This window comes from Rhinolophus sinicus, chromosome 2 (genome assembly GCF_057876585.1).
Source record: "Rhinolophus sinicus isolate RSI-liver-muscle chromosome 2, RSI-T2T, whole genome shotgun sequence".
Taxonomy (NCBI): domain Eukaryota; kingdom Metazoa; phylum Chordata; class Mammalia; order Chiroptera; family Rhinolophidae; genus Rhinolophus; species Rhinolophus sinicus.
In genome coordinates, this window is record NC_142502.1 from 146,434,319 (window position 1) to 146,457,131 (window position 22,813).

Genomic DNA, 22,813 nt, shown 5'->3' on the forward strand with positions numbered 1-22,813 from the left:
AACATAATAAATAATGTTGCAAAGATTTTGTAGTGGGTTAGATGGGCACTTGTCTTGTTAGGGAGACCACTTCATGGACTGTGTAGATGTCTGACCACTGTGCTGTGTACCTGAAGCTGAAGCTGAATAATATTTAACATCAACTATAATATATATATATATATATATATATATATATATATATATATATATATATACACACACACACACGTCACAGGATGTGGAGTACAGCATAGGGAATATAGTCAACGGAATTGTAACAGCTATACACGATGTCAGAGGGACAGTAGATTGGGGGAGGGGGGTTATCACTGTGAGGGGTGTAAATGTCTAACTATTACATTGTTTTGTACACCTGAAACAAAAAACAAAAAACCAAAAAAAACTCTGAGGCAGAAGGACCTGCGGTTCACGAACTTAAATCCCTATGGTGGAAATCATCCTAGAGGAAATGATGTTTGGAGTAAACCTTTGAAAGCCATGAGAATTATGTTTTCTTGTACTGAAATAAATGACTTTTATATATCTTAATAATCGTAACTACTACAGGAATATTTAACCCTTTACCATTTTATACTCACTAGCAAAACACTTGTTAGGATTTTTTTTTTTTTTGAGTTTCAATACAATGTTTATAAATCATTTCATATGATTGCTAAAAATGATCATAGTGAGAAGAACTCTCCCTAGGGTTGGTCCTCCTCTGAATGTTCAAGTTCTTTCTTAATTTGTGATTTGGTGATTTCTATCAGACACATTATTTTCCTGTCCATATTTCTTACATACCAGGAACTTCCTACAACATGTATCTGTGACTCTGCCTAAAGGCTTTTTTTAGCTGCAGGGGCAGACTGAGGGGTCAGGGGGCAGGCTGGAAGTGCTGGGTACTTAATGCCTCCAGGAGCAAAAGAGAGTTGGAGGTAAAATGCACCAGCTCTCACCAGTTGGGTAGGAAGCCCTTTGGGTAGGAAGCCTCAGGTGGGGCCTACACCGTGTCCCAGAGGTCTCCAGCTGACCACAACCTTAATGTGTTCATTAACACTTTGTGCTGATTTCCTAGGATCGCATCTAAACAAACTCCTCGCATTAAACAACCTTGTTTTAAGTCTGCTTTGGGGAGAATCAAGCCTAAGATGAAGTTTGACTCCAGTCTTGGTCTGCCTCCTAAATATCTGGATCCCATAGAAATGTTAGAGGCTTGAGATGGACAAGCCTTCCAGAATTGACCTGCCCCCAAACCCAATACCCAGAGTTTTGCAGCCCTGGATCTGCCCATGGTAACTTTGTGCCTGGTACATGTATATCTCTCCTTTCCTTCCCCATGGATACCACAGGAGGTACTTCCAAAAGCCCAGGATTATTACTGCTTGTCTTCCTCGGTCCTGCCCAAATTCTCATTTCAAAAATTTCCACTTTGGCTCTGTTATAATCCCTTTTCTATGTTCAGCCTCCATTTCTCTCTTTTTCCAGCTACCCATGGAGGGAGTGACCTACAATTTACATATACCAGAGCTGAAATTCTGCAGTTGCTAATAAGAATAAATAAGAATTATGAATAAGAAAATTGAATAAGAATTGTGCTTGAGAATGCTGTGGTTAGGGAGTGGTAAATAGTGTACTGAAAAGGAAGTAGAAATACAACCTGAGTAATTAGGGAAGGCCTCATAGAGAAGGCTGTAACCCCTGACCTATTCCAGTCTCCCATTTTACAGATGCAGAGACTGATGTCTATGAGGTTAAGTGACTGATTCAGGGTCCCACAGCTTACGAATGGTGAGCTGCCCCTCACTCCCCACCCCTCAGTTCCCTCTGTGCTCCACCCAATGCTGCCCACTCACCATTGATCCAGGGGCAGACTTGCTTCTGCCTTTGTCTTTTGTTGGCCTTGAAATTTGCCAGGAGGGCGAGGCTCTGAAAAGGATGAGAACAAATAGCACATTATCCTTAGCACTTTCCACACTGCACAATGTCAGTTGTCCTAAGTGGGTTTGGATATGGGTTGGAAATATTGTTTGTTTTGTTTTAAATCTTGGAAAAAATTCTAGTTGCATGGAATTTTTTTCTCCAGAATTAATCATGAGTAGCACACTCTTTAGCTTTGTCCTTCTGCAGAGCAGAAAACAAAATAGCCATTGTAGGCCCCCTTTGTTTAAACCCCAGGACTAATGACGCTGGTCACCCCTCCCACTGAGCAACCCTTGGATATTGGTCTCTCTGGAGACACTGAGTACCAAGGGTGGCAGAACGCTGCTGAGTAAGCCCTTCCTCAACCCAAACTTGATTCCAGGGAGACAATTCCTCTGACTGTTTGTTCTTCAGCTTAGTTGTATCAAATATTCTCAACAAGTTGTTCCAATTTCTGATTTTAAAATAAAAATAAAAAGATCAGCACATTCCTTTTATGTTTGTGCAAGTGAAGCAGAGGCAAGAAGCTGGGGAAACTCTAGCAAAAACCTTTTGATATGTAACTGGAGTGATTCCCTACTGAAGTCCTGAAAAATGAATTAAAAGAATATATTTACTTTGCTTCAGATGCCGAGATTGTATTTTTGGTACTTTCTACAGACTATAGGATCGATATTCTAAGAATGAGTCTGTCTTTATTAACCTCCAGTAATAGTGACTCAGGTATAATTGGGGATCCATTAAAAGGCAACTTTCTCTTCCCACATCATACTGTTTTAAAGGGAAGCATGATTAGTATTCACTATAGAACAATGCTATTCATTATGAAGTCATTTAATTAAAAATATAATTTCCCATAATGTCAAGTTTCAGGCAACTCAACATTCGTTGAAGGATATACTGACAGTAATATTATACACACTGTACTGCTCTCATTTTCTGCATTGACTCATGTCTAACTCAGATCTAATCAGGAATCTCTCACTACAGAAAACACTCTTTTTCTGCAGATAGTTTTTTGGTGTGTACTGTTACCAGGTATAGATGTATACTATCCACCTAAGGGCCCACGCCTGCCCCAGAATCTGTCTTGTACCTAATATGTGCCGTCACCAACTGAAAAATGGACACAACTTCTATTGCCCACTCCATAAGATGGCCCCGCCATCAGGGACCCTGCTTTTCTTGTGAGGAATCATTGTAGAAAAAAAAAAATATTAGAGCCTCTAGAAAATCAGAGGTACCTAAGGGAAAAAAGGGAAGAAATTATAGGAAGCAGGAACAGCTCAAGGGAACTATTTCCAGGAGCACATATCCAGCCAGGGATGAGCCTTCTTTTTGGCTAACATCTCCTTGAAAACAAATAAATATAAATATGAAAAGAGAGGGGAAAACCTTCTAGGAAAGCACTGTGATCATCAGTTATTTTTATTTTAATATGGTCTATGTCAGCCAGATGCTCCCCTTCTCACAAACCAGCTGCACCAAGAAGATGGAATTTCGTTTGCTGGTGTGGGGATTTAGAACGAGTCACTCCAAGATGTGCCTCTGTAGTACGTGGATTGTTTTGAGCTAGAGGTAACCAAGACCCTGTGGGCTCAACAGAAACTTCTGCCGTCATTTAACTACCTAGAAGAATTTGAATTAGAGGCTGTGCCCATAATAAGAGATTCTCAGAAATAACTTTTTTTTTTTTTTTTTAACCTATCTATAGGTCAGGGCAAACTTCTAATTACTAAATATCCACCGTTCTTATCATCCTTCAATGACATTTTGAAGCACCCAAGGCACCTTATTTTATCCTTAGCTCAGAATGTCATATATACCACATTTTCCCTTTCTGATTTTGAACCACTCATGTATGTGGGATCTCTGATTCTCTCATGCATATGGGGTTCCCATATATGTATGTATTAAATTTGGTTTTCTCTTCGAATCTGTTTCATGTCTATTTGATTATTAAATCAGCTAAAATAACCTTGAGGGTAGAGGAAAATTTCTTCCTCTTCCACAAGGGGGAAAGAAAAGTAGACAATTCTCAAGCATAGTGCCCTTCTGGAAGTGGGGCAGGCTGTGTGTGTGTGTGTGTGTGTGTGTGTGTGTGTGTGTGTGTGTACAAAATGAGGGCACAGGACACCCTAGGAGAGGTGTAGAAAGAGGGTGAAAAATGCCCAAAGGAAACATCATGAATTTCAACATGTGGCCTAAGAAAGGAGTTAATACTCTGCCCGCTCTTCCTCCTCTTTCATCTCCTTCTCCTCATGCTTTCCTTTCTCCTCCCATTTGAGATTTGAGCTTTGCTTAACCCTTGCTCCCAGGAACAAGAATTTAAACCAAAATGATTATTATGAGAATTTAGCAGCATTATTCATTAAATTGGCTTTTCTGGGGAGTATGCTATACCTAAGTGCCATAATAAGTAATAATCATATTACTAGTGACTAACAATTAATAATCATTATTGTCACATAATTATAATTATCATATAATAATAATATAATATTATTATTACCATTCTTTTCCTCTTCTTCTTCTTCCTAATTATTATCATCATCAAAGCTTTTTTGGAGAATTTTGTGCCAACTTTTGTACACTGCAGCTCCCAGGCTGGACCACGAAGGAATTTAAGGATAGTGGGTAAATAAATGGGCAGGGCTGCTGGATACAGACTGCAGGCTGGGCCCTGTACTCCAGGGTCAGACCAGAAGGGTGAGTGGATTCTGAAGTCTGATCTGTGCTAAGCCAGGTAGAACACCTTGGCTTATAACAGTATCTGCAAGTAAGATGAGACATCTTTTCCCATTTGGACACAGGCTATGGGCTAGCTGCGGCCCTGAGCCTAAGACAGGCCTAGGGACTTATCACCAGGGTGGGGAAGAGCTAGCAAAATAATGCGAAGGCTTTTTGGAGAAGTTCCAAAACCATAATTTGGGGGTATTAAGGCCAAGTGGGAGAAACAAGCATTGGGGGAACAGTGAGGAGGAGATGCACAATCAAATGTTTAGGTTCAGAACTGTGACTTCAGCTGACAGGCTCCTTTCGTGCTGCCTCAGGTGGTTTTCATTATATTACCTTCACCTCTGGTGTCTTCAAGATTCTCTTTAGCTTGTGCCATTCATACTTTACCTAAGATTTTCAGAAATTCAGTTTGGTCAGATGCTGGGTCCTGCCTGTATTGAAAGAGCTCTTAGAATTTCCTCTTTATCGCCATATACATCTTTAATTCTCTCATCTTTAATGACTAAAGTGACATTTGGTCCTTTAACAAGTAATCAGATTTGCTTGATCCTTGATTTAACCTGAGGATATCTTTAAGCAAAACTTGTTAGAAAGTCAGTGAACGTGTGGCTCATTCGCCTGGAGCCTGTGAAGGATGTTACAGCTGCTGCAGCAAGACAAGCAGGCTTTGTCTGGACTGAGCCACAGCAGTGTCCCATGCTCATCCTTGCTCTCCATTTAGCACTTCATCTTTATCTCATGTTTAACAAAGCATAGTCTGTGCAGGCAGTCTGTGGTAAGCATAGTGAATCAGCCTATCCTTCTGGAAGGTGGCAGCAGTATAGAGTGTCTAAATATTTATTTCAAATATAATCTATTCTGTGGTCCTCTGCATCCAAAGATTTTTCCAGTGTAAAATACCTGTGGCTGAATAATTCATATGGCTTTTGCAATAAGAGGCCATGCAAATGGACTCAAGTGTCACAATCACTACCAACCTAATATAAACCACACAGCTGGCCCTCCTAGAGATGGCACAGAGGAGGAAGGGCACTCTGCTTTGAGCAGTATTGCCACCTGATAATGCATATTGGTAGGGGTCCCTTGTGGTATGGAGAGCTATGAATGAGGGTATAGTAGACAGAATGGACTAGGCTGTCTATAGCAACAAACAACAGCCCCAAAGTCTCAGTGGCTCAACATAATGAAAATTGATGGTTTACTCATGCTAAATGTCCAGCATGGATGGGCGGGGAGATTTAGGCTGAGCTAGTCCATCTCAGCATATGCTTTTACAATTACCTCCACTGGAAGAAGAAAATAGTGAATCACACACTGGCTATTAAAGCCTCTGTTTGCAAGTGACTCATGTCAGTTGTTTCCATTTTATTAGCCAAAGCAAGTCATATGTCCACACCTAATTACAAAGGAGGCAGGGAAATGCAATCGTACCACATATCCGGAAGGAAGAGAGAATGGCAGTATTTGGAACGACTCCAATAACTACAACTAGGGGTCCATGTGGAAGGACTCCAGTGCCACCTTTGTGTTCCAGTAGCTCTGTCATGAAGAGTCTCTGGTCCCACTCCCAGTATAAGAACGCAGGATATGGTGAGGCCAAAAAGGAACACCCACGGAGCCATAGATAGGGGAGTCATAACCCTATATTCTAGCTGGCGGCTGGGTTGGAGACACAGGAGGCAGGAGGTGCACGATCCGCAACCTGCCGGCCGCTTCTCTACCAACCAACCAACCCCTTGCTGACTGCAATCGGCGCTTGCTAGCTCAGCAACGGCAGTTATATCAGTGGCTAATGGCTAACCGGTAACAGCCGATGGCCAACTAGTCACAGCCGATGGCCATCTAGTACCAGAGGCAGCACCTTTCCATGTGAGGCCAAGAGCCTGGAAACTGCTCTCTGGGACTCTGTCCCCACAAGCTCTCAACAGAGATCAGGAAAAAAGATGGCCACATTCACATGTCTGGTAACTACCCTCACGACTCAGTCACCTTATTTCCAGAGATAGGTCTTGTGGACAATTATCTAGAGAGAAAAGCAGTAAGTCTTAACTCTTCCAAGCAGGTTTACTATATTTTCATCTTTAAAATAAAGAATTACATAAAACACACATACCATTATTGAGAAGTAACATATAAAAGAGACTGATTCTCAGAGGCTTCAGAAATGAAACATAACTCTAGGTAGTAGACACTAACTGTCTGAAGGGACTACTCTTTCTATTGTCCTTCCCTTCCACATTTGAGTCACATATTAAAACTGGTGGGAACCTGGAAGCCATTCTGTTCAACATGGCCCTCTCTCCAAGATAAAGCAGGTTGGATCACAGTGGACCCAAGCTGGGCCAGGGTCTCTTCCCTAGGAATAACAGAAAAATTTCCGGGAAACAAGGAATTTGACTAATTGGTCTGAGTTGTCTCTTAATTGGAGATGTAACTGAGACAGTTAGTGCTCACTAACTATCCATATCCATATGCTCCTCCTGTGTCCGTTTCCCTTGCAGGTAGATTGGAGCCATATGATTAAGTCCTGGCCAATGGGAGATGAAAAGAAGTGATTCCAAACACTTTTAGGCTTGACTGTTGAAAATATCCCTGATATCATTCCACTTTCTGTTTCCCCACAACAGTGACCTTGGAGGCCACATGTTCCAGATAGCATAGCATAGCTATGGGCTTCTCCATCTTAGAAGGGCTTCTCATCCCACAAAAAATTGTGACATGAATGAAGAAAGAAATCTTTATGGTTTAGGACGTATTTCTTGCTTCAATATAACCTAGACTATCCTAACACAGCACCAACACAAGAGTGGCCTCATTCTGCCAAGAAGCAAAGAAAAGCTGATCTGCAAAAAGGGAGAAAAATGATGTACATGTGCATAGAGGAGCAGAGATGAGAAAAAGAGGCCCTGGGTCCTTCCAATTCCTGGTTCCAGTCCCTTCTGGAAGGTAAATCACATTTCTGTTCTTGGTTTCTGTGATTTTCTTGTATCCTTATTATAGTAAATTTCTTGTTTTTTGTAAGCTTGTATCAAAGAGTTTTTGTCCTTTGCAACCAAAAAAAAGTTATATAATACCCCTATCTCATTCTATAATTCATTATACCATGAAAACAACTAACAAACTAATACTTGGATTCTAACTTGGATTTCTAATTCCTTCATGCTAGGAATGCCAAGATCTACAGCAAAATTTTGTTCAGATGGAGTTTCATAGTAGAATCAACTCCTAAGACACAATTCTAGAATTACAGATCTTCTCTATCCAAAATTTAAATAAAGGTAGATAATCTTTTCAGTTTTATTGGTTACAAATGACCAACTGACAAGTTACTCAACTTCTACAATTATATCAAAATTCTAGAGCTATCAAGAAAGAGTTGCTTGTTAAGAAGAACAGCTAAGGAATTGATTGGCTCTTCAGAATCTGTGCCAACTTCCTTTCTACAGGCGGGATAAATAGTGGATACCTTTTATAGAAAGAAAGCCATCATCTTAGGATGAAAAACTCTTTCTGTGCTGTGAACAAGCTGAATGCAATCACAGAAACTGCAGACAAAAGAGCTTTTGATGACAGATATTGCTGATGCCTAGTGCCTTCAAAGACATTCCAGGAAAGGTGAGGGAATAATTATGACTAACAATAACTCATGTTTCTTCCAGGATGTTACTCATTGGTCCAATGGACCACTTGAGATATATGTCAGTGAGTCAGCTCATATTCAGTTTGGCAAAAAGATCCCAGGTCCCCAAGTTCTTTGCATTGAAATGGGTAAACACTAAATGGATATACTCTGGGGGAGAAGTAAGGCAGTAAAGCTTTAATAGTAAAACAAGAAAAATAAATTTTTCTCTTCTGGTTTCCCCATGCACCATCTCACCCCATCATCTGAGCAAAATGAAATTATCAATGCCAATGAAGAAAACCTTAAGTGTACCCTTCAAAAGATAAAGGCAGAAACACCGGTAGGAAACAAGGAGAGTCTAACAACCTACCAAGCTCTGAAACAACATGAACTTATAGGTTTACATTGCAACTTATATAATGATATCCCAAAGCCAGTTAAAATAATAATGATTACAAATAAAAAGGAGGTTAGACTGGATGGCCTAAGGTCTTTTATTTGAAATTCCATGATGAAAGGACTATTTGTACTCATGTAGCTCAAGGGCCAAACGTGAGCTTTGATGAAATTTTATCCTATGATAATGATATTGACATTCATTATTTCACATCATACATTCAGAAGTTTATTAAATATAGGTACAGTTTAAAGAATAGAAAACCAATACCCAGGTATTCACCACGTAGCCTAGTTGAAGAATAAAATATTAACAGTAACTTGTAAGTTCCTGCGCCTGCCCCAGTTGGGTTTTCCTCTGCTCATTCTCCATCCATAGCCACCCAGAGGTTACCACTAGTTCACACTTTTGTGTTAAATCATTCCCTACTTTCTTTATGGTTTTACCACCTATATTTATATACCCAAACAACACATTATTTAGTTTAGAAATTTTGGTAGCTGCATAAAGAAAGATTAAAGTTACACTATTAATTGAAAACTCAGGGAAGAACACAACAGAATCTCTTGCTGTCAGCTTCCCTGAGAGTTTACAAGAGCCCTTTCTGGGGAAGTCAGCAGGCAAGGTTGTAAGCTAGACTTTAGCAAACACAGTGCTCTGCACACTCAGGGCATCTGGCAAGGTTGCCAGGTGAGCCTCGTACTGGAGTCAGGCAGAAATATGGTCAGAGAGTACGGGATGCTCTCTATTTTCTACCTTACTTCCAGCTCTCAGATGTAAGTTTAAGCAGAAAGTTTGGTGATTTACAATGGTGTCCTCTTCTGATCTAGGCATCAGGGCATGGGAAAGAGAACAGAAAATTTGTCAACAAATGATCATAACACAGGTAAGAATCATGGCAGGGCTTATTTAAGCATTCTGTCCTCAGGTTGAAATAGAGAGTAAAAAAACAGTGGAAATAGAGAGTAAAAAAACAGTCACCAACATGTCTGTCACTTGAGTGTCAGGCTCCTCTCTGGGATAGTTGTCCTCTGTCTGTTGATAACTATACTGGAATCTCCCTTCACTGTCCTCATGGGGATTCCCTTTGCCTTTGTCCTGAGTTGGAACACCTGTTTCTTATATCCAGGACTGGAATGCACAATTTGTGAGCCCAGTGAACAAATGAAAATGCAGAGTTCCTTGTTTAAAAACTATTAATAATTTCAAAATGGCAACAACTGAGCATTAAACCAAGTATGAGGCCCTTCTACATGTGAGACCCTGTGTAACTATATGGGTTGATGCCCTCAAAGCCACCTCTGCCTGTATCTCATGTCTTCCTCTTTCCTAGTTTACTCTCTTGTTTTAGTGGAGCACATTCCCCAGTAGTGCTTTAAGAAAGGGTACATGGGAAATAAGATTTTGAGACTCGAATGTTTGAAAATGTCTTGGTTCTACCCTCATACTTGAATGTAAGCCACTTTACTGAACAACACTGTATTCTAAATGTTGCTCCCTGGAGTTGTGGAATACAATAGTCCTGCTTGATTGATGGTTTGGCTGGATATAAAATCCTAGGATGGAAATAATTTTCTTTCAGAACTATATAGGTATTGCTGCACTGTCTTCTTGTTTATGGTGTCTGTGGAGAGATCTGAAGTTATTTGGATTCTTAATTCTCTATATGTGTGTTTATTCCTTTCTAGAAGCTTATATAAATTCTCTTTGCTGCAGAGTACCAAAAATGTTAAATGTGCCTTTGTGAGGGTCTATTTTCATCTATTGTGCTTAGGACTCGTGTTGATCTGACAACTCATGTTCTTCAGTTCTGAGAAATTCTCTTGAATTATTTCATTGGTGCTTTTCTCTGCTCTACTTATATGTTTCTCTCTTTCTGGAACTCTTATTATTTGGATAGTGAACCTTCTAGAACATACCTCTCACTTTCTTACTGTTTCCTCTGTGTCTACTCTTTGTTCTACTTTCTGAGAAAATCCTTTAGCTCACATTCTAGCCCTTCTACATTTTTATTTCATTATTATTTTTAATTTCTAAGAGCTTTTTCATCCTCTAAATGAACCTTTTTTATAGCATCCTGTTCTTGTTTCAAGTATGCAGTGTTGTCTATTATCTGATAGAGGAATTCTTGTTTGTTTGTCTTTCTTTCTTTCTTCCTTTCTTTCTTTTCTCCTCTCTGTATAGTCGCTGTTGCTCTATGTTGCCTTTTATATTTATTTGTGTCTCTATCTTTTTCATTGGGGACTATCCTCAGATATCTGGTAATCCTTGGGTTTTTTTGCTCTTGATTAATCGTGGAAAATTAAAAACTGATCAAAAGTATTGAGCAAGCTCTTTCCCAACTTGCAAGACGACGGGTGAAAAAGCTGAGAAACCAGACAATAAGGAGAAGAAACCTGAAGCCAAGAAGTTGATGCTGGTGGCAAGGTTAAGAAAGCTAACCTCAAGGCCAAAGCCTAAGAAGGGGGAGCCCCACAGTAGCTGAAACCCTGTCCTGGTCAGAGGAATTGGCAGATGTTCCCAATCAGCTATGTATTCTCGAAAGGCCATGCACAAGAGGAAGTATTCAGCAGCTAAATCCAGGATTGAAAAGAAAAAGGAGAAGGTTCTTGCTACTGTCACAAAACCAGCTGGTGGCAACAAGAATGGTGGCATCCAAGTAGTTAAACTTCGCAAAATGCCTAGAGACTATCCTACTGAAGATGTGCCTCGAAAGCTGTTGAGCCACAGCAAGAAGCCTTTCAGTCAGCACGTGAGAAAACTTGAGGCCAGCATCACTCCTGGAACCATTCTGATCATCCTCACTGGGCGCCATAGAGGCAAGAGGGTGGTTTTCCTTAAGCAGCTGAGCAGTGGCAACTTGTGACTGGACCTCTGTCCCTCCATCGAGTTCCTCTTCATAGAACACACCAGAAATCTGTCATCGGTACTTCCACCAAAATTGATATCAGTGGTGTGAAGATCCCCAAACATCTCACTGATGCTTACTTACTTCAAGAAGAAGCTGCGTAAGCCCAGACACCAGGAGGGGGAGATCTTCAACACAGAGAAAGAGAAATACAGATTACAGAGCAGCGTAAAATTGATCAGAAAGCCGTGGACTCGCAAATTCTGCCAAAAATGAAAGCTGTTCCTCAGCTCCAGGGCTACCTCCGCTCTGTGTTTGCTCTCACCGATGGGGTTTATCCTCACAAACTGGTGTTCTAAATTAATTATGAAGAACCTAATTAAATGCCTGAACTGTTAAAAAAAAAAAAATTCCTGAGCCAGTGAGCAGGGCTTGCCAACTTTAAACTTTACTCTGAAGTGATCTGGATGGGCTGTTTCTTGGGGGACCTCTGAAGTTAATGTTTTTACATTTTCTTCTTGTTCTGGTCAAATTCCCAAAGAAGAATTTTCTAATCTCCTGCTTGGTGGATGAGAGTATGGCTGAGAAATAAGTGAGGGAAGAAGTCTGGAGAGTGAATATATAGCTAATTCTGTCCCACCCCCTGCCTCGCTCCGTCTCCAGGAGGAAGCCCTGCACTCAGCAGTGCCTGGCATCTTTCAGTCCAGGACCATCTATTTTACTCTCTACAGAGACAAAAACCTCCAGATTTCTGTGAGGATGGGGGGGAGACAGTCACCTGGTGCCATGAAGAGGAAAAAGGAAGCTAGGAATCCATCTGCTCCTCAAGTAACGTTTTCTTCCTTATTTGAAATCTCTCCTTTACTCCAGTCCTAGGCATACTTGACGCTGCCAACTCCTGAGACTTTTGAGGATTCTGTGGTTTGAAGCTGGGGATTAAGCTTTCTTGGTTCTGTTAAGGCAGTTACCACTTGTCCATCTGCTTTCCAGCTTCCTAAATTTTATTGCTCTTACTCTCTCTCCTATTTCTCCTACACTTACGTGATTATGTCTTTTGTAAAAATCTCTTTAGTGCAGTTTTAGGGTGCTTCAGGAGGAAGTAAAATTAGATACATGTATTCAATCCACCATCAAAACTCAGAACCCCACTGGCTTCCTTTAAGCAGTCTTTTTGGAATTTGCTGTACCTTGTTTTTACTTAACCAAATGTAGTGATTATGTTGTGGGTGCACTGGCACGGCAATGACAGCTAACCGTCACATCCCAGCCATGGGCTTCAGCTAGTGGCCTGATGTGGGAAATATCTATGGGATTATCTGTTCAGCACTCTCTCCTCTCCTCCAGCTGCCTGCCAGGTTGGCCACCTTAGGAGCTATGATTTAGGGAATAGCACACTTTTTTTTTTAAAGGGAGAGGGATTTTAAAGTGTCTTAGTATTAAAATGCAGATTTTACTGGTACTTAAAAATTTTCCCTCAGGAACCTCTTAGTGGAGAAGAAAAGGTATGGACTTTAGATCCAAAGAGATTTGAGATCTATATTCAAATACTGTAACTTTGGGCAAGTTATTTGATCTCTTTTCTTCACATGTGAAATGGGAATTAAAGGCACAGGGATTAAAAAAAATTTTTTTTAAAAAGGTCCTTTGCATATGGTTAAGCCCTATAAATGTGCCTTCTTCCCCTATTTTCCTCATCTGTTAGCAACAGCACTGAGATAGTATAGCTTATTCTGCACAGCAAATAGTCCCACGAGTGTTAAAGGAGGACTTATCAGCAAAGGCAAAACTGATCTACCAGCAGCCTGGGGGAATCTTTGAGAAGGGTACTCCTTACAGAATTTTATTTGAAAAGGGAAAGGTGACTGAGAACCACTATATCTGTCAGGCAGGGTTGGGGGAGGTTTAACACCATTTAACTTTTTTTCTCCTTGTTTATTTCAACCATGAAGCCCCTGATCCCATATAATATAACTTTTGATTGGTAACAATTTTTGAGTCACTGATCCCTTTGACACTTTTCCCAAAAAAACATATGTGTACTCCCACAGCTACACTTTGCAGGAGTTTGCCCATCCTTTGGAGCCAAGGACATCACATTAATAAACCCTGACCTACACAAGTACTTTGATTTCACTGCAGTCCTTCTCATCCTCTGCACCCCCACACCACCTGCCCATAAGTAAAGAGACTGGCAAGCACCACCTGGCTCTGAGAAGGCTGGATTTTAGCAGGCCGCCTGGGGATGGAGTTGGCACTGGGGAGGAGTGGAGGTGTCAGGGCAGTACGCCCTTGCTAGTCCCCTCCTGCTGTTCCCAAAGCCCGGGGAGTGAGTGGCAAGCTCGGGTGAGTCGAGTCATGCAGCAGAAGCCCAGGACACACCCACTGGGGGACATCCTGACACATAGCGGGTGGCACTCTGGGAGCTTGTGGAGGCTCCCACTTCCCTGCATTCCTGCAGATGAGGAGAAGAGAGGAGAGGAGAGGGAGCAGGATGAGCTGAAGGAAGAACTGAAGGAAGAACCCTGCCCTTTAGAAGAACTGCTGGAGGACAGCTACTGTATCTCCCAGTTGCAGGGACAAGATTTTTCACTAGAATCTAGATGATTTTCTCCCTCTTCCCTGAGATGCATCTGCCAGGCCTAGTCGAGGGGAGTCTAGGGCTGGGCAAGAACGGAAAAGTAGTTGAGAACCCCCTTACAGGTCAGGCATGATGGAGGGAGGTTTAACATGGACTTTATTTTAAAGAAGGAAGTCTCTGATTCCAATGCATTTGAAACAGAACCCACACATAATACCAATATTAATTTAGTAACATTCTTTGAGTCACTGACTCCTTTGACACCCTGCCCCATGGTGGGCAGGACCACAGAGCCCGCGTGGGTGGGACTGGATCTAGTGCACTGCAATTAACCCTAAGGCCTTCTTGAGCCACGACTGCACATGTGCTGGGCAAGCAGGGTGAATTTGGAAGCCCAGGCTAGCAGTTCCCAAGCCTCTGTGGATAAGTTTGAGGTCCACTCTCCTCTGGGAGTCTGGAGCTAGGCTGAGCTCCTCGAGGGGGAGGGGTCTGCCCCATTCCCTGAGAAGTTGGGGTCGCAGGGCAGGTAGCTATTATCCCTCCAACAGTTGACACTCACCCACAGTTCTAAAGGGAGAACATCAACCATCTATTAATTCTGTAACTGTTCAATGTACAAAGGCCTAAAACAGACACCCCAGCCTATTTGCAGTAATATGACAACAACTGCATCCTAAGTCTTTTTGGGGGTACAAAGAGGAATATTTAAAAACAAGATAAAAAATAAATAAAAGTCACACTTGGTCCTTAGGATTAGTTTGCCTTCTGTTATTCTACCCTCTCACCAACAAAAGTGAGTGTTTTTACAAATTAAGAAACTGGCTCTGAGGGGTTGCTTAAGGTCGCAGTTAATAAGTGACAGAATAAAGATCTAAACTAGGTCTGACCCCAAGCCAGTGTCCTTGTGGGCGCTGCATTCCCTTCTCTGAGGTGAGGCAGATGTATCTTCATCGCCATTAGCAAAGAGAACAAGACCCTCTATATATAAATAAAGATGCCGGCTGCTGAGGTACCTGGGAAAACTATTGCCTTTCTATCCTTTCTGACCACAAGGATGTCTTTGCCTTGAGCTGTTTACTCACTTCTCTTATGAAATGGCCTGCTGGATTTAAGATTGCAGCCTGTTAAAATCGATTTTTAAAAAAATCTAACTGGACCTACGATATGGTCCTAACTAGCCCATGTTCAGACCAAGTGATCCAACCAGGCATTACTGACAAACGGTGCACACACCCTCCCAATAAATGCAGACTTTAGAACAACCTTGGCCATTTAACCATCAATTAGCCAACTGCTCCACAGGTATTTAATGACTATCTCTGCCTTTCACCACGCCAATCTACTTTCTCCTTTGCCAGGTATTTTTTTCAAACTTGATTAAGATCCAGTTATGACTTCGTTGCTTAAAAACACTCATTGGTTTTCCACTATCTACAGGATGAAGACAAGGCTTGTCACAGGAGGCCCCTGCCTGTCCTTGCAGCTCTTTAAATTTGGAGTAGAGACAAAGTGAAGCCCCAAAGTAGCAACAAGTGTCTTAAGATAGCTGCAGGAGTACCAATTCTTGTCCTGGGGTCCCATGTGAGAATAATCAGAGTACAAAATGTAAACAGTAAATTAATTCCTTCACCCTTCAGCCTACACTTGACCATAATGGTGTGGTGCACACAGACAAATGCGGGCTGCTTCGAGTGAGGTGCTCATAGTTTCTTTTTCTTTTTCATAATTTTTTTAATTGAGGAATATTGGGGAACAGCATGTTTCTCCAGGGCCCATCAGCTCCAAGTCGTTGTCTTTCAATCTAGTGGTGGAGGGCGCAGCTCAGCTCCAAGTCCAGTTGCCATTTTCAATCTTTAGTTGCAGGGGGCGCCGCCCACCATCCCATGCGGGAATTGAACTGGCAACCTTGTTGTTGAGAGCTCGCACTCTAACCAACTGAGCCATCCGGCCGCCCAGTTTGTTTGTTTATTTATAACTCATTCCTATCTCTTTTGAAAAATGAGCAAAGAAGCTTTTGGGGTTGGGGTGGGGGGGAAGTTAGTTAATTAGAAATAGAAAAGCAGGACCAAAGGAAAAGGAAAAAGTAAATATTTCAGGTCTAAAGGTCAATCTCATAGCTAGGTAATGCTTCAAAGTTGAGTCTGGATTCCCTGGCAGCCAGGGCAAAAAGGGAAGCAGCATATATTATTTGAAAGAAGAAACTCACCAGTTCTTGAAAACAGGCAAAATATTTTACCTTTCTTTTCATTGCTTTTTTAATTGTGAAATTAATGCATTTTTTTCGGTGAAAAATTCAAATAACACAAACATATATGCCCACCTTACATACCGTGTTTCCCCAAGAAAAAGATCTTATTGTACTATAAGACCCGGTCTTATATAATACAACATATAAGACCGGGTCTTATATTAACTTTTGCTCCAAAAGATGCAATAGAGCTAATAGTCCAACTAGGTCTTATTATCAGGGAAACACGGTATACTTCCATTTCCCTTCTCCAGAAGTAAATCCTAGAGATGAACCCCTGAGATGAACCATTTATTTCTAGAGGTTTGGTTTTTTTTCAATTAGAAGTACTTACACAGCTTTCATAGAATGTGGGTTTCATTTGCTTTAAAAATTTTATCAGACTAACTATGTTCTTTTGTAACTTGCATTTTCACTCTATAATATACTAGGGACACTCTTCTATATAATATATATAGATCTACCTCTTTTATTTTACTGACTATAATATTCCATTATATGGAGATAGCATAATTTATTTAACCATTCCCATTTCTGATTTTACAGTCTTATAAATAATGAGCATGCTTGTATATACACTTTTATAAATATATGTGTTTATTTCTATAGGGTAGATTTCTTGAAGTGAAACTACAAGATCACATGGCTTATATATTTAAAATTTTGATGAACTGTCTTCAAAAAGACTGCATCAATTTATACTCTCACCAACAGTATTCTAGAGTACCCATTTCCCCATTTCCCTGCCAACATTAGATATTATTGACTTTTTTCATTTTCTGGCACAAATTTCTAAATGGAATTTCTCCTGGCAAGGTCAGTATATTTTAATCAAGAAAGGAGACCAATGTGACAGTCTTATTTCTCTTGTTCTATTCTAGGGCAGTGGGTTTCAGGCTGTGCTCTACAGAGCCCCAGGAATTCTAAGGGATGGATGTGGGGGAGCACAAATGGACAGGACCTCTACCTGCTTAACCAGGCAACTGATTTTTTTGTCTGTTTCACATGATGCACTTTCAGATAAGATTTACTTGAAGATAAAATTCTGTTGTTAAAATAAATTTGCAAACCATGGGCCTGACTGAGCCTTGTTTCTTACTGAACCATTAGCAACGTGAAGAGGAATTGAAAATGTATTCCATAGTGGCAGCCAGTTAGCTCAGTTGGTCAGAGCATGATGCTTTAACACCAGATTTGCCGGTTCGATCCCTGCATGGGCCAGTGTGAGCTGTGCCCTCCACAACTAGATTGAAACAACTACTTGACTTGGAGCTGATGGGTCCTGGAAAAACACACTTAAAACAAATAAAAGTTAAAAAAAAGAAAAAAGAAAATGTATTCCTTCCAGGCAAAGAAGAAGGGATGTTAAAATAGTGACTCTACAGTTGTAGCCAGAATATTCTCATTTATACATTGTGTGTGTTTGTCTGCTAACAGCCTTGTTCATGCTAGGCTTCACCATATAATGACCAATTGTTATCCTTTAACCAACACTAAAATACTATTTCTCCCCAAAATACCATTTCTTCCAAAATTTGGATTAAAATTCCCCTTCTCTAATTACCCACCCCCCTCATAAAACACACATACACACACATACATGCACCACTTGTGTGTTTTATGTCCCTTTTTATTTGTGCAAACTTGGTGTCAGCTAGGGCTTTCTTTCTCCTAACCTGGGTAAAATTCCATGGCCCATGATCCTCTAAGATCTCCGTGATTTCCTCTGAGCCTTAGGTTCCCCTGCCCTCTTCTGTCTTCTATTTCCCCAGGTTCTCTCTTTGAGATTCATCATGTGAAACCTAGCTCCTTCGTTGGTAGTCACACACAAATAACAACAAAATACTCCACCACATAAAGCATTCTTGAGAAGAGTCTAATTTACTATAGATCACATGCTGGGAAGGTCAGAGAAAGACGGGTTTGAGTCTAAGGATACAAACAATTTCAAAATGGCAGAGTGAGTATCACTGTAGCATTTCATGACCTAACACCAGCCCCTCTTTACCTTGCCAGCTCCTCTCTTCTCTCCTTCCATTCTTCTTCTTCACCCACTGCTTCCTGAATTGAATCAAGAACTTCAAATTATTTTCCTCTATTAAGCATTACAGTTCAGCTCTTCCCAGTTTTTACTCTCAAACTCACATGGGCAATCTTTTCATAGTGCTCATCGTATTAAAGAGGGTTTCCATTTAGTAGAAGCAACCCTCTCTAGGAGACAGTTTTCTTTTAAAATAGTGATAGAAATACTGTTGTTTTTTCCTCTATACCCCTGCTTTCTCTTCCTCACTGAAACATGGTCATTGTATTGCTTTTGTCCTCTAATCATTTTACGCATCTGGCCCCTCTAGCCAAATGTTAAGCAGCCCAAGAGCCAAGAACTCTGCCTTTTTGTAGCTTTTAAAAATCCAGTCTCTGGCATATGCCTCACAAATGTGTAAAGCAACAACTAATTATACAATTAAAAGAAAAGTAAATGAATGAATATAAGAAGACCCTTGGATATTTTGTAAGATATGGTAGATATCTACTTGCCAAGGCCATAAAAATTGTAATTCTGAAAAAGTTTATTAAAACATTGAGACATATTTTCAACCTGTACTTATCTTTTAGAAGATCCATAATGTAAGGATACTGCTCAAAATATTCACTACTTTGCATCTCTTTTTATTTTGGCCTTTACTTTTCTAAAATTTCTTTTCTACTTCTCCTAGATATTATTTTTGTTTATTCCCATCCTATCTAGACAGATAAGAAGGAAGCAAAGATGATTATCTTTATCAGTATAATATCTCTCATCTTGAAGAGATCCCAAGAATAAAGAATACTATATAAGGTAGCACGCTATGTAAACCAAGGATTAAAACATCCTTTAGCGACGATCATAAAATATCACTTGAAATTCCTACAGGATCTTCTTCCTGCAATGTTTAATTCCTAAGTCTCATGTTATTAAAAGAAGTCTGTTTGCTCTTTTCTCTACACTCATATTACACAATTTTTTTCATCAAAACTGGCTTAGTTTGGTATGAGGAAGCAGGAACATATGACAAGTTAGAATTTCTGATATTTGACCCTTTGCAATAAATTTAAGTCCATGTACAGCCCAAAGTTCAGAAACCAGGCCCAATTTCATTGTGGAATTTGTGTGTGTGTGTGTGTGTGTACACACACACATATATGTATGTATGTATGTATGTATGTATGAATATATACATACACACATATAGATGTGTATATAAATAAGAGAGAGATGATTATATATGGATATATATAAACTTGATTTCCCACAGAAAGCATAGACTGTCCTATTCTGCTTGTTTATATGACAGAAATTTTCCCAAAACATTTAAGTGAAAAAAGTTTCTTCCAACTATATGCTGCTTATAATAGACTCGCTTCAGATTTAAGGACACATGCAGGCTCAAAGTGAAGAGATAGAAGATGGAAAAAGACATCCTATGCAAGTAAAAACCAAAGAAATCAGGATTAGCTATACTTACATCAGACAAAATAGTTAAGTCAAAACAGTAACAAGAAAAAAAGAAGGTCATTATGTAATGGTAAAGGGGTCAATTCATCAAGAAGATATAATAACCTCAAATAAATACACACCCAACACTGGAACACCTAAACATACTAAACAAATACCAACAGATCTGAAGGGAGAAATAAATAACAATATGATAACAATAGGGGACTTCAATATTCCACTTTCAGCAATGGACAGATCATCCAGACAGAAAATCAACAAAGAAATGTTGGACTTGAACCATACATTAGACCCTATAGACCTAACAGGTATTTATAGACTAATCCATCCAACAGGAGCAGAATATACATTCTTCTTGGGTGTACATGGAACATTCTCTAGGGTAGATCATGTGATAAACCACAAAACAAGTCTTAGCAAAGTTAGTAAGATTGAAGTCATACCAAATATCTTTTCTGACCACAATGGTATGAAACTAGAAATCAACAAGAGGAAACTGGAAATTTTACAAGTATGTGGAAACTAACAACACATTCCTGAACAACCAACGGCACAAAGAAATCATTAAAATATCTGTAAAAAAAATTTTTTTTAACTATCCCATTCACAATAGCATCAAAAACAATAAAATATTTAGGAATAAATGTAACCAAGGAAGTAAACAATCTGAACAATAAAAACTATTATGACTTTGATGAAAGATATTGAAGAAGACACAAATGGAAAGATAACTCACATTCATGGGTCAGAAGAATTAATATTGTTAAAACGTGCAGATCACCCAAGCCATCTGTGAAGTCAATGCAATTCCTATCAAAATTCCAATGATATTGTTCACAGAAATGGAAAAAACAATTCTAAAATTTGTATGAAACCACAAAAGACTCCAAATAGTCAAAGCACTTATGAGAAAGAAGAATAAAGCAGAGGCATCACATTTCCTGATTTCAAACTATACTATAGTATCTATACACTATTTACAATAGTTGCAGTAGTAATTAAAACAGTATGGTACTGGCATAAAAATAAACATATAGACCAAAGGAACAGAATTGAGAGCCCAGAAATAAACTTCACATAAACAGTCAACTAATATTTGACAAGAGGGCCATGAATACTCAATGGAGAAAGGATAGTCCCTTCAACAAATGCTGTTGTGAAAACTGAATAACTACATGTGGAAAAATGAAATTGGATTCCTATCTTACACCATTCACAAAGTCTAACTCAACTGGAATAAAGACTTAATCATAAGACCTGATACCATAAAACTCCTAGAAGAAAATATAGGGGGAAAATTTCTTCACATTTGTCTTGGCAATGATGTTTTTGGATCTGACACCAAAAGCACAAGCAACAAAACCAAAAAGCAACAATGGGACTTCATCAAACTAAAAGGCTTCTTAGCTGCTGGAATCTGGAAGAGTGTGAGTCCAGGAAGGCAGGCCAGGGACGTTAAATTGGTAGGTAATAAGGAATAAGGGCACTTGGAAGCTCCAGCAAGGGTGTTACTAATAAGTGATACAGAAGATTTTAATATTTTAGCAACTGGTTAGAGCTGATCCAGGGCATATTTGTCTACATTATCTCTGGTTTGCCGTCAGAATGCTCACCTAGGTTTCCAAATGTGGCCTGAAAATCTTACAAGTTCAGAGATTATTATCTATTCTACTCCTGACAGTTTACAGATGAGAAAACCAAGGTTGAGGAAGGGGTGGGTGAACTTGCCCACATGCACAAATAGTAACAAAGTCAGGATCCTCATCACCTAAATTTCAATCCAGGCCAAATGACGTAGGGAAAAATGGGCAAAACATCCTCACAGCAAATTAACTTGCCCATTCATCAATTTTAAATCATTTCGAAATTAGAGTTGCAATTTATTTTTAGTTGTGTGCATAGAGAAAGCATATATATTCTTCACAAGAGTAAAAGACCTTGAACATGGAAAACAAAGGGGCAGTGGGTCCAGATTTCTAGATAATTCGTTTTTAAATTATGTTCATGGAAAGCACCATGGCACACAGGTAGCATGTCTCAACAGAATCCATGCACCATTGCCAAAGCAAATTTGAAGAGAATACATCGAAGGAATTTAAAGTAAAAAATACTGACATAAAATGTCATTTTGTAACATTTGTCTACCTAGTTATGAAAAAGAAGATAAGGGAAGAAATAAGAAAAGACAGACAAAAATGACCCCATTTGCCATTAAGATATACTTTACAGAATTGCCAATAGAATCATGCAGGATGACTCTTTGGGTGCTTGGGGTTTTGTGTATATTGAGGAAGAGATGAGTATATTCATTCATTCATGTTTTAATAATAACTGCTGATTTTCGAATGGCCCTTTACAGTTTTAAAAATGCTTTCCTAATTTTGTAGAAGATTATTGACATTGGAAATATTTTGCAATATATTGCTAAATGGAAATGTAAGCTACAAAATGTATGCACAGTTAAAATGCTACTATGGTACACCTGAAATCTATGTAATTTTACTAACAATTGTCACCCCAATAAATTTAAAAAAATAAAAATAAAAAATAAATAAAAGAAAGTGTGTGCTCTGTGTGTGCGCATGTGTGCATACTTATAAAAAATTGAAATACTATCTGTTCTTGGTTGGTAAAATTATGAGTATTTCTTTAGTGTTTTCCTTTGTCTTTTTCTGTTCTCCAAGTATCTTGCATTGACCATGTCTTGCTTTTGTAATTAATTAAAAAATTTTAAGTGCCTCCATCTGCATTTTATATCCATTGAGCCTTATAATAGTCATGTGACATACACCTTGTTTTATAGAAAAGGATATTGAGTCTCAGAACTGGGTGACCTACTACTTGACAGACAGCAAGTATCAGAGCTTGGGTTTTCATTTAGGCCATCTGATTCTAAATCTTGTGCATTCCTCTAAATTACGATGCTCAATTCTTAGAGCTGACTTACATGATGGCTCATTGTAGCACATTCAGAGATATCTTT

At 39.5% G+C, this 22,813-nt stretch overlaps 1 protein-coding gene and 1 pseudogene across 8 annotated transcripts in view; one reads left to right on the forward strand and one right to left on the reverse strand.

The window, feature by feature from the left end:
• LOC109438107 (uncharacterized) overlaps positions 1–22,813 on the reverse strand; it is a 97,910-nt gene that overhangs the window by 39,503 nt on the left and 35,594 nt on the right. For 5 of the 8 annotated variants that reach the window (XM_088796131.1, XM_088796133.1, XM_088796130.1 and 2 more), the window contains 2 exons: positions 18,346–18,398; positions 1,839–1,911 (listed from right to left, as the gene is read on the reverse strand). In XM_088796131.1, the coding sequence (XP_088652257.1) occupies positions 1,839–1,911; positions 18,346–18,398 (126 nt within the window). The remainder of the gene's footprint in view (positions 1–1,838; positions 1,912–18,345; positions 18,399–22,813) is intronic. The other 3 variants (XR_016020449.1, XR_002136337.3, XM_088796132.1) reach the window with 1 other exon arrangement.
• LOC109437582 (large ribosomal subunit protein eL6 pseudogene) lies at positions 10,993–11,921 on the forward strand (annotated as a pseudogene).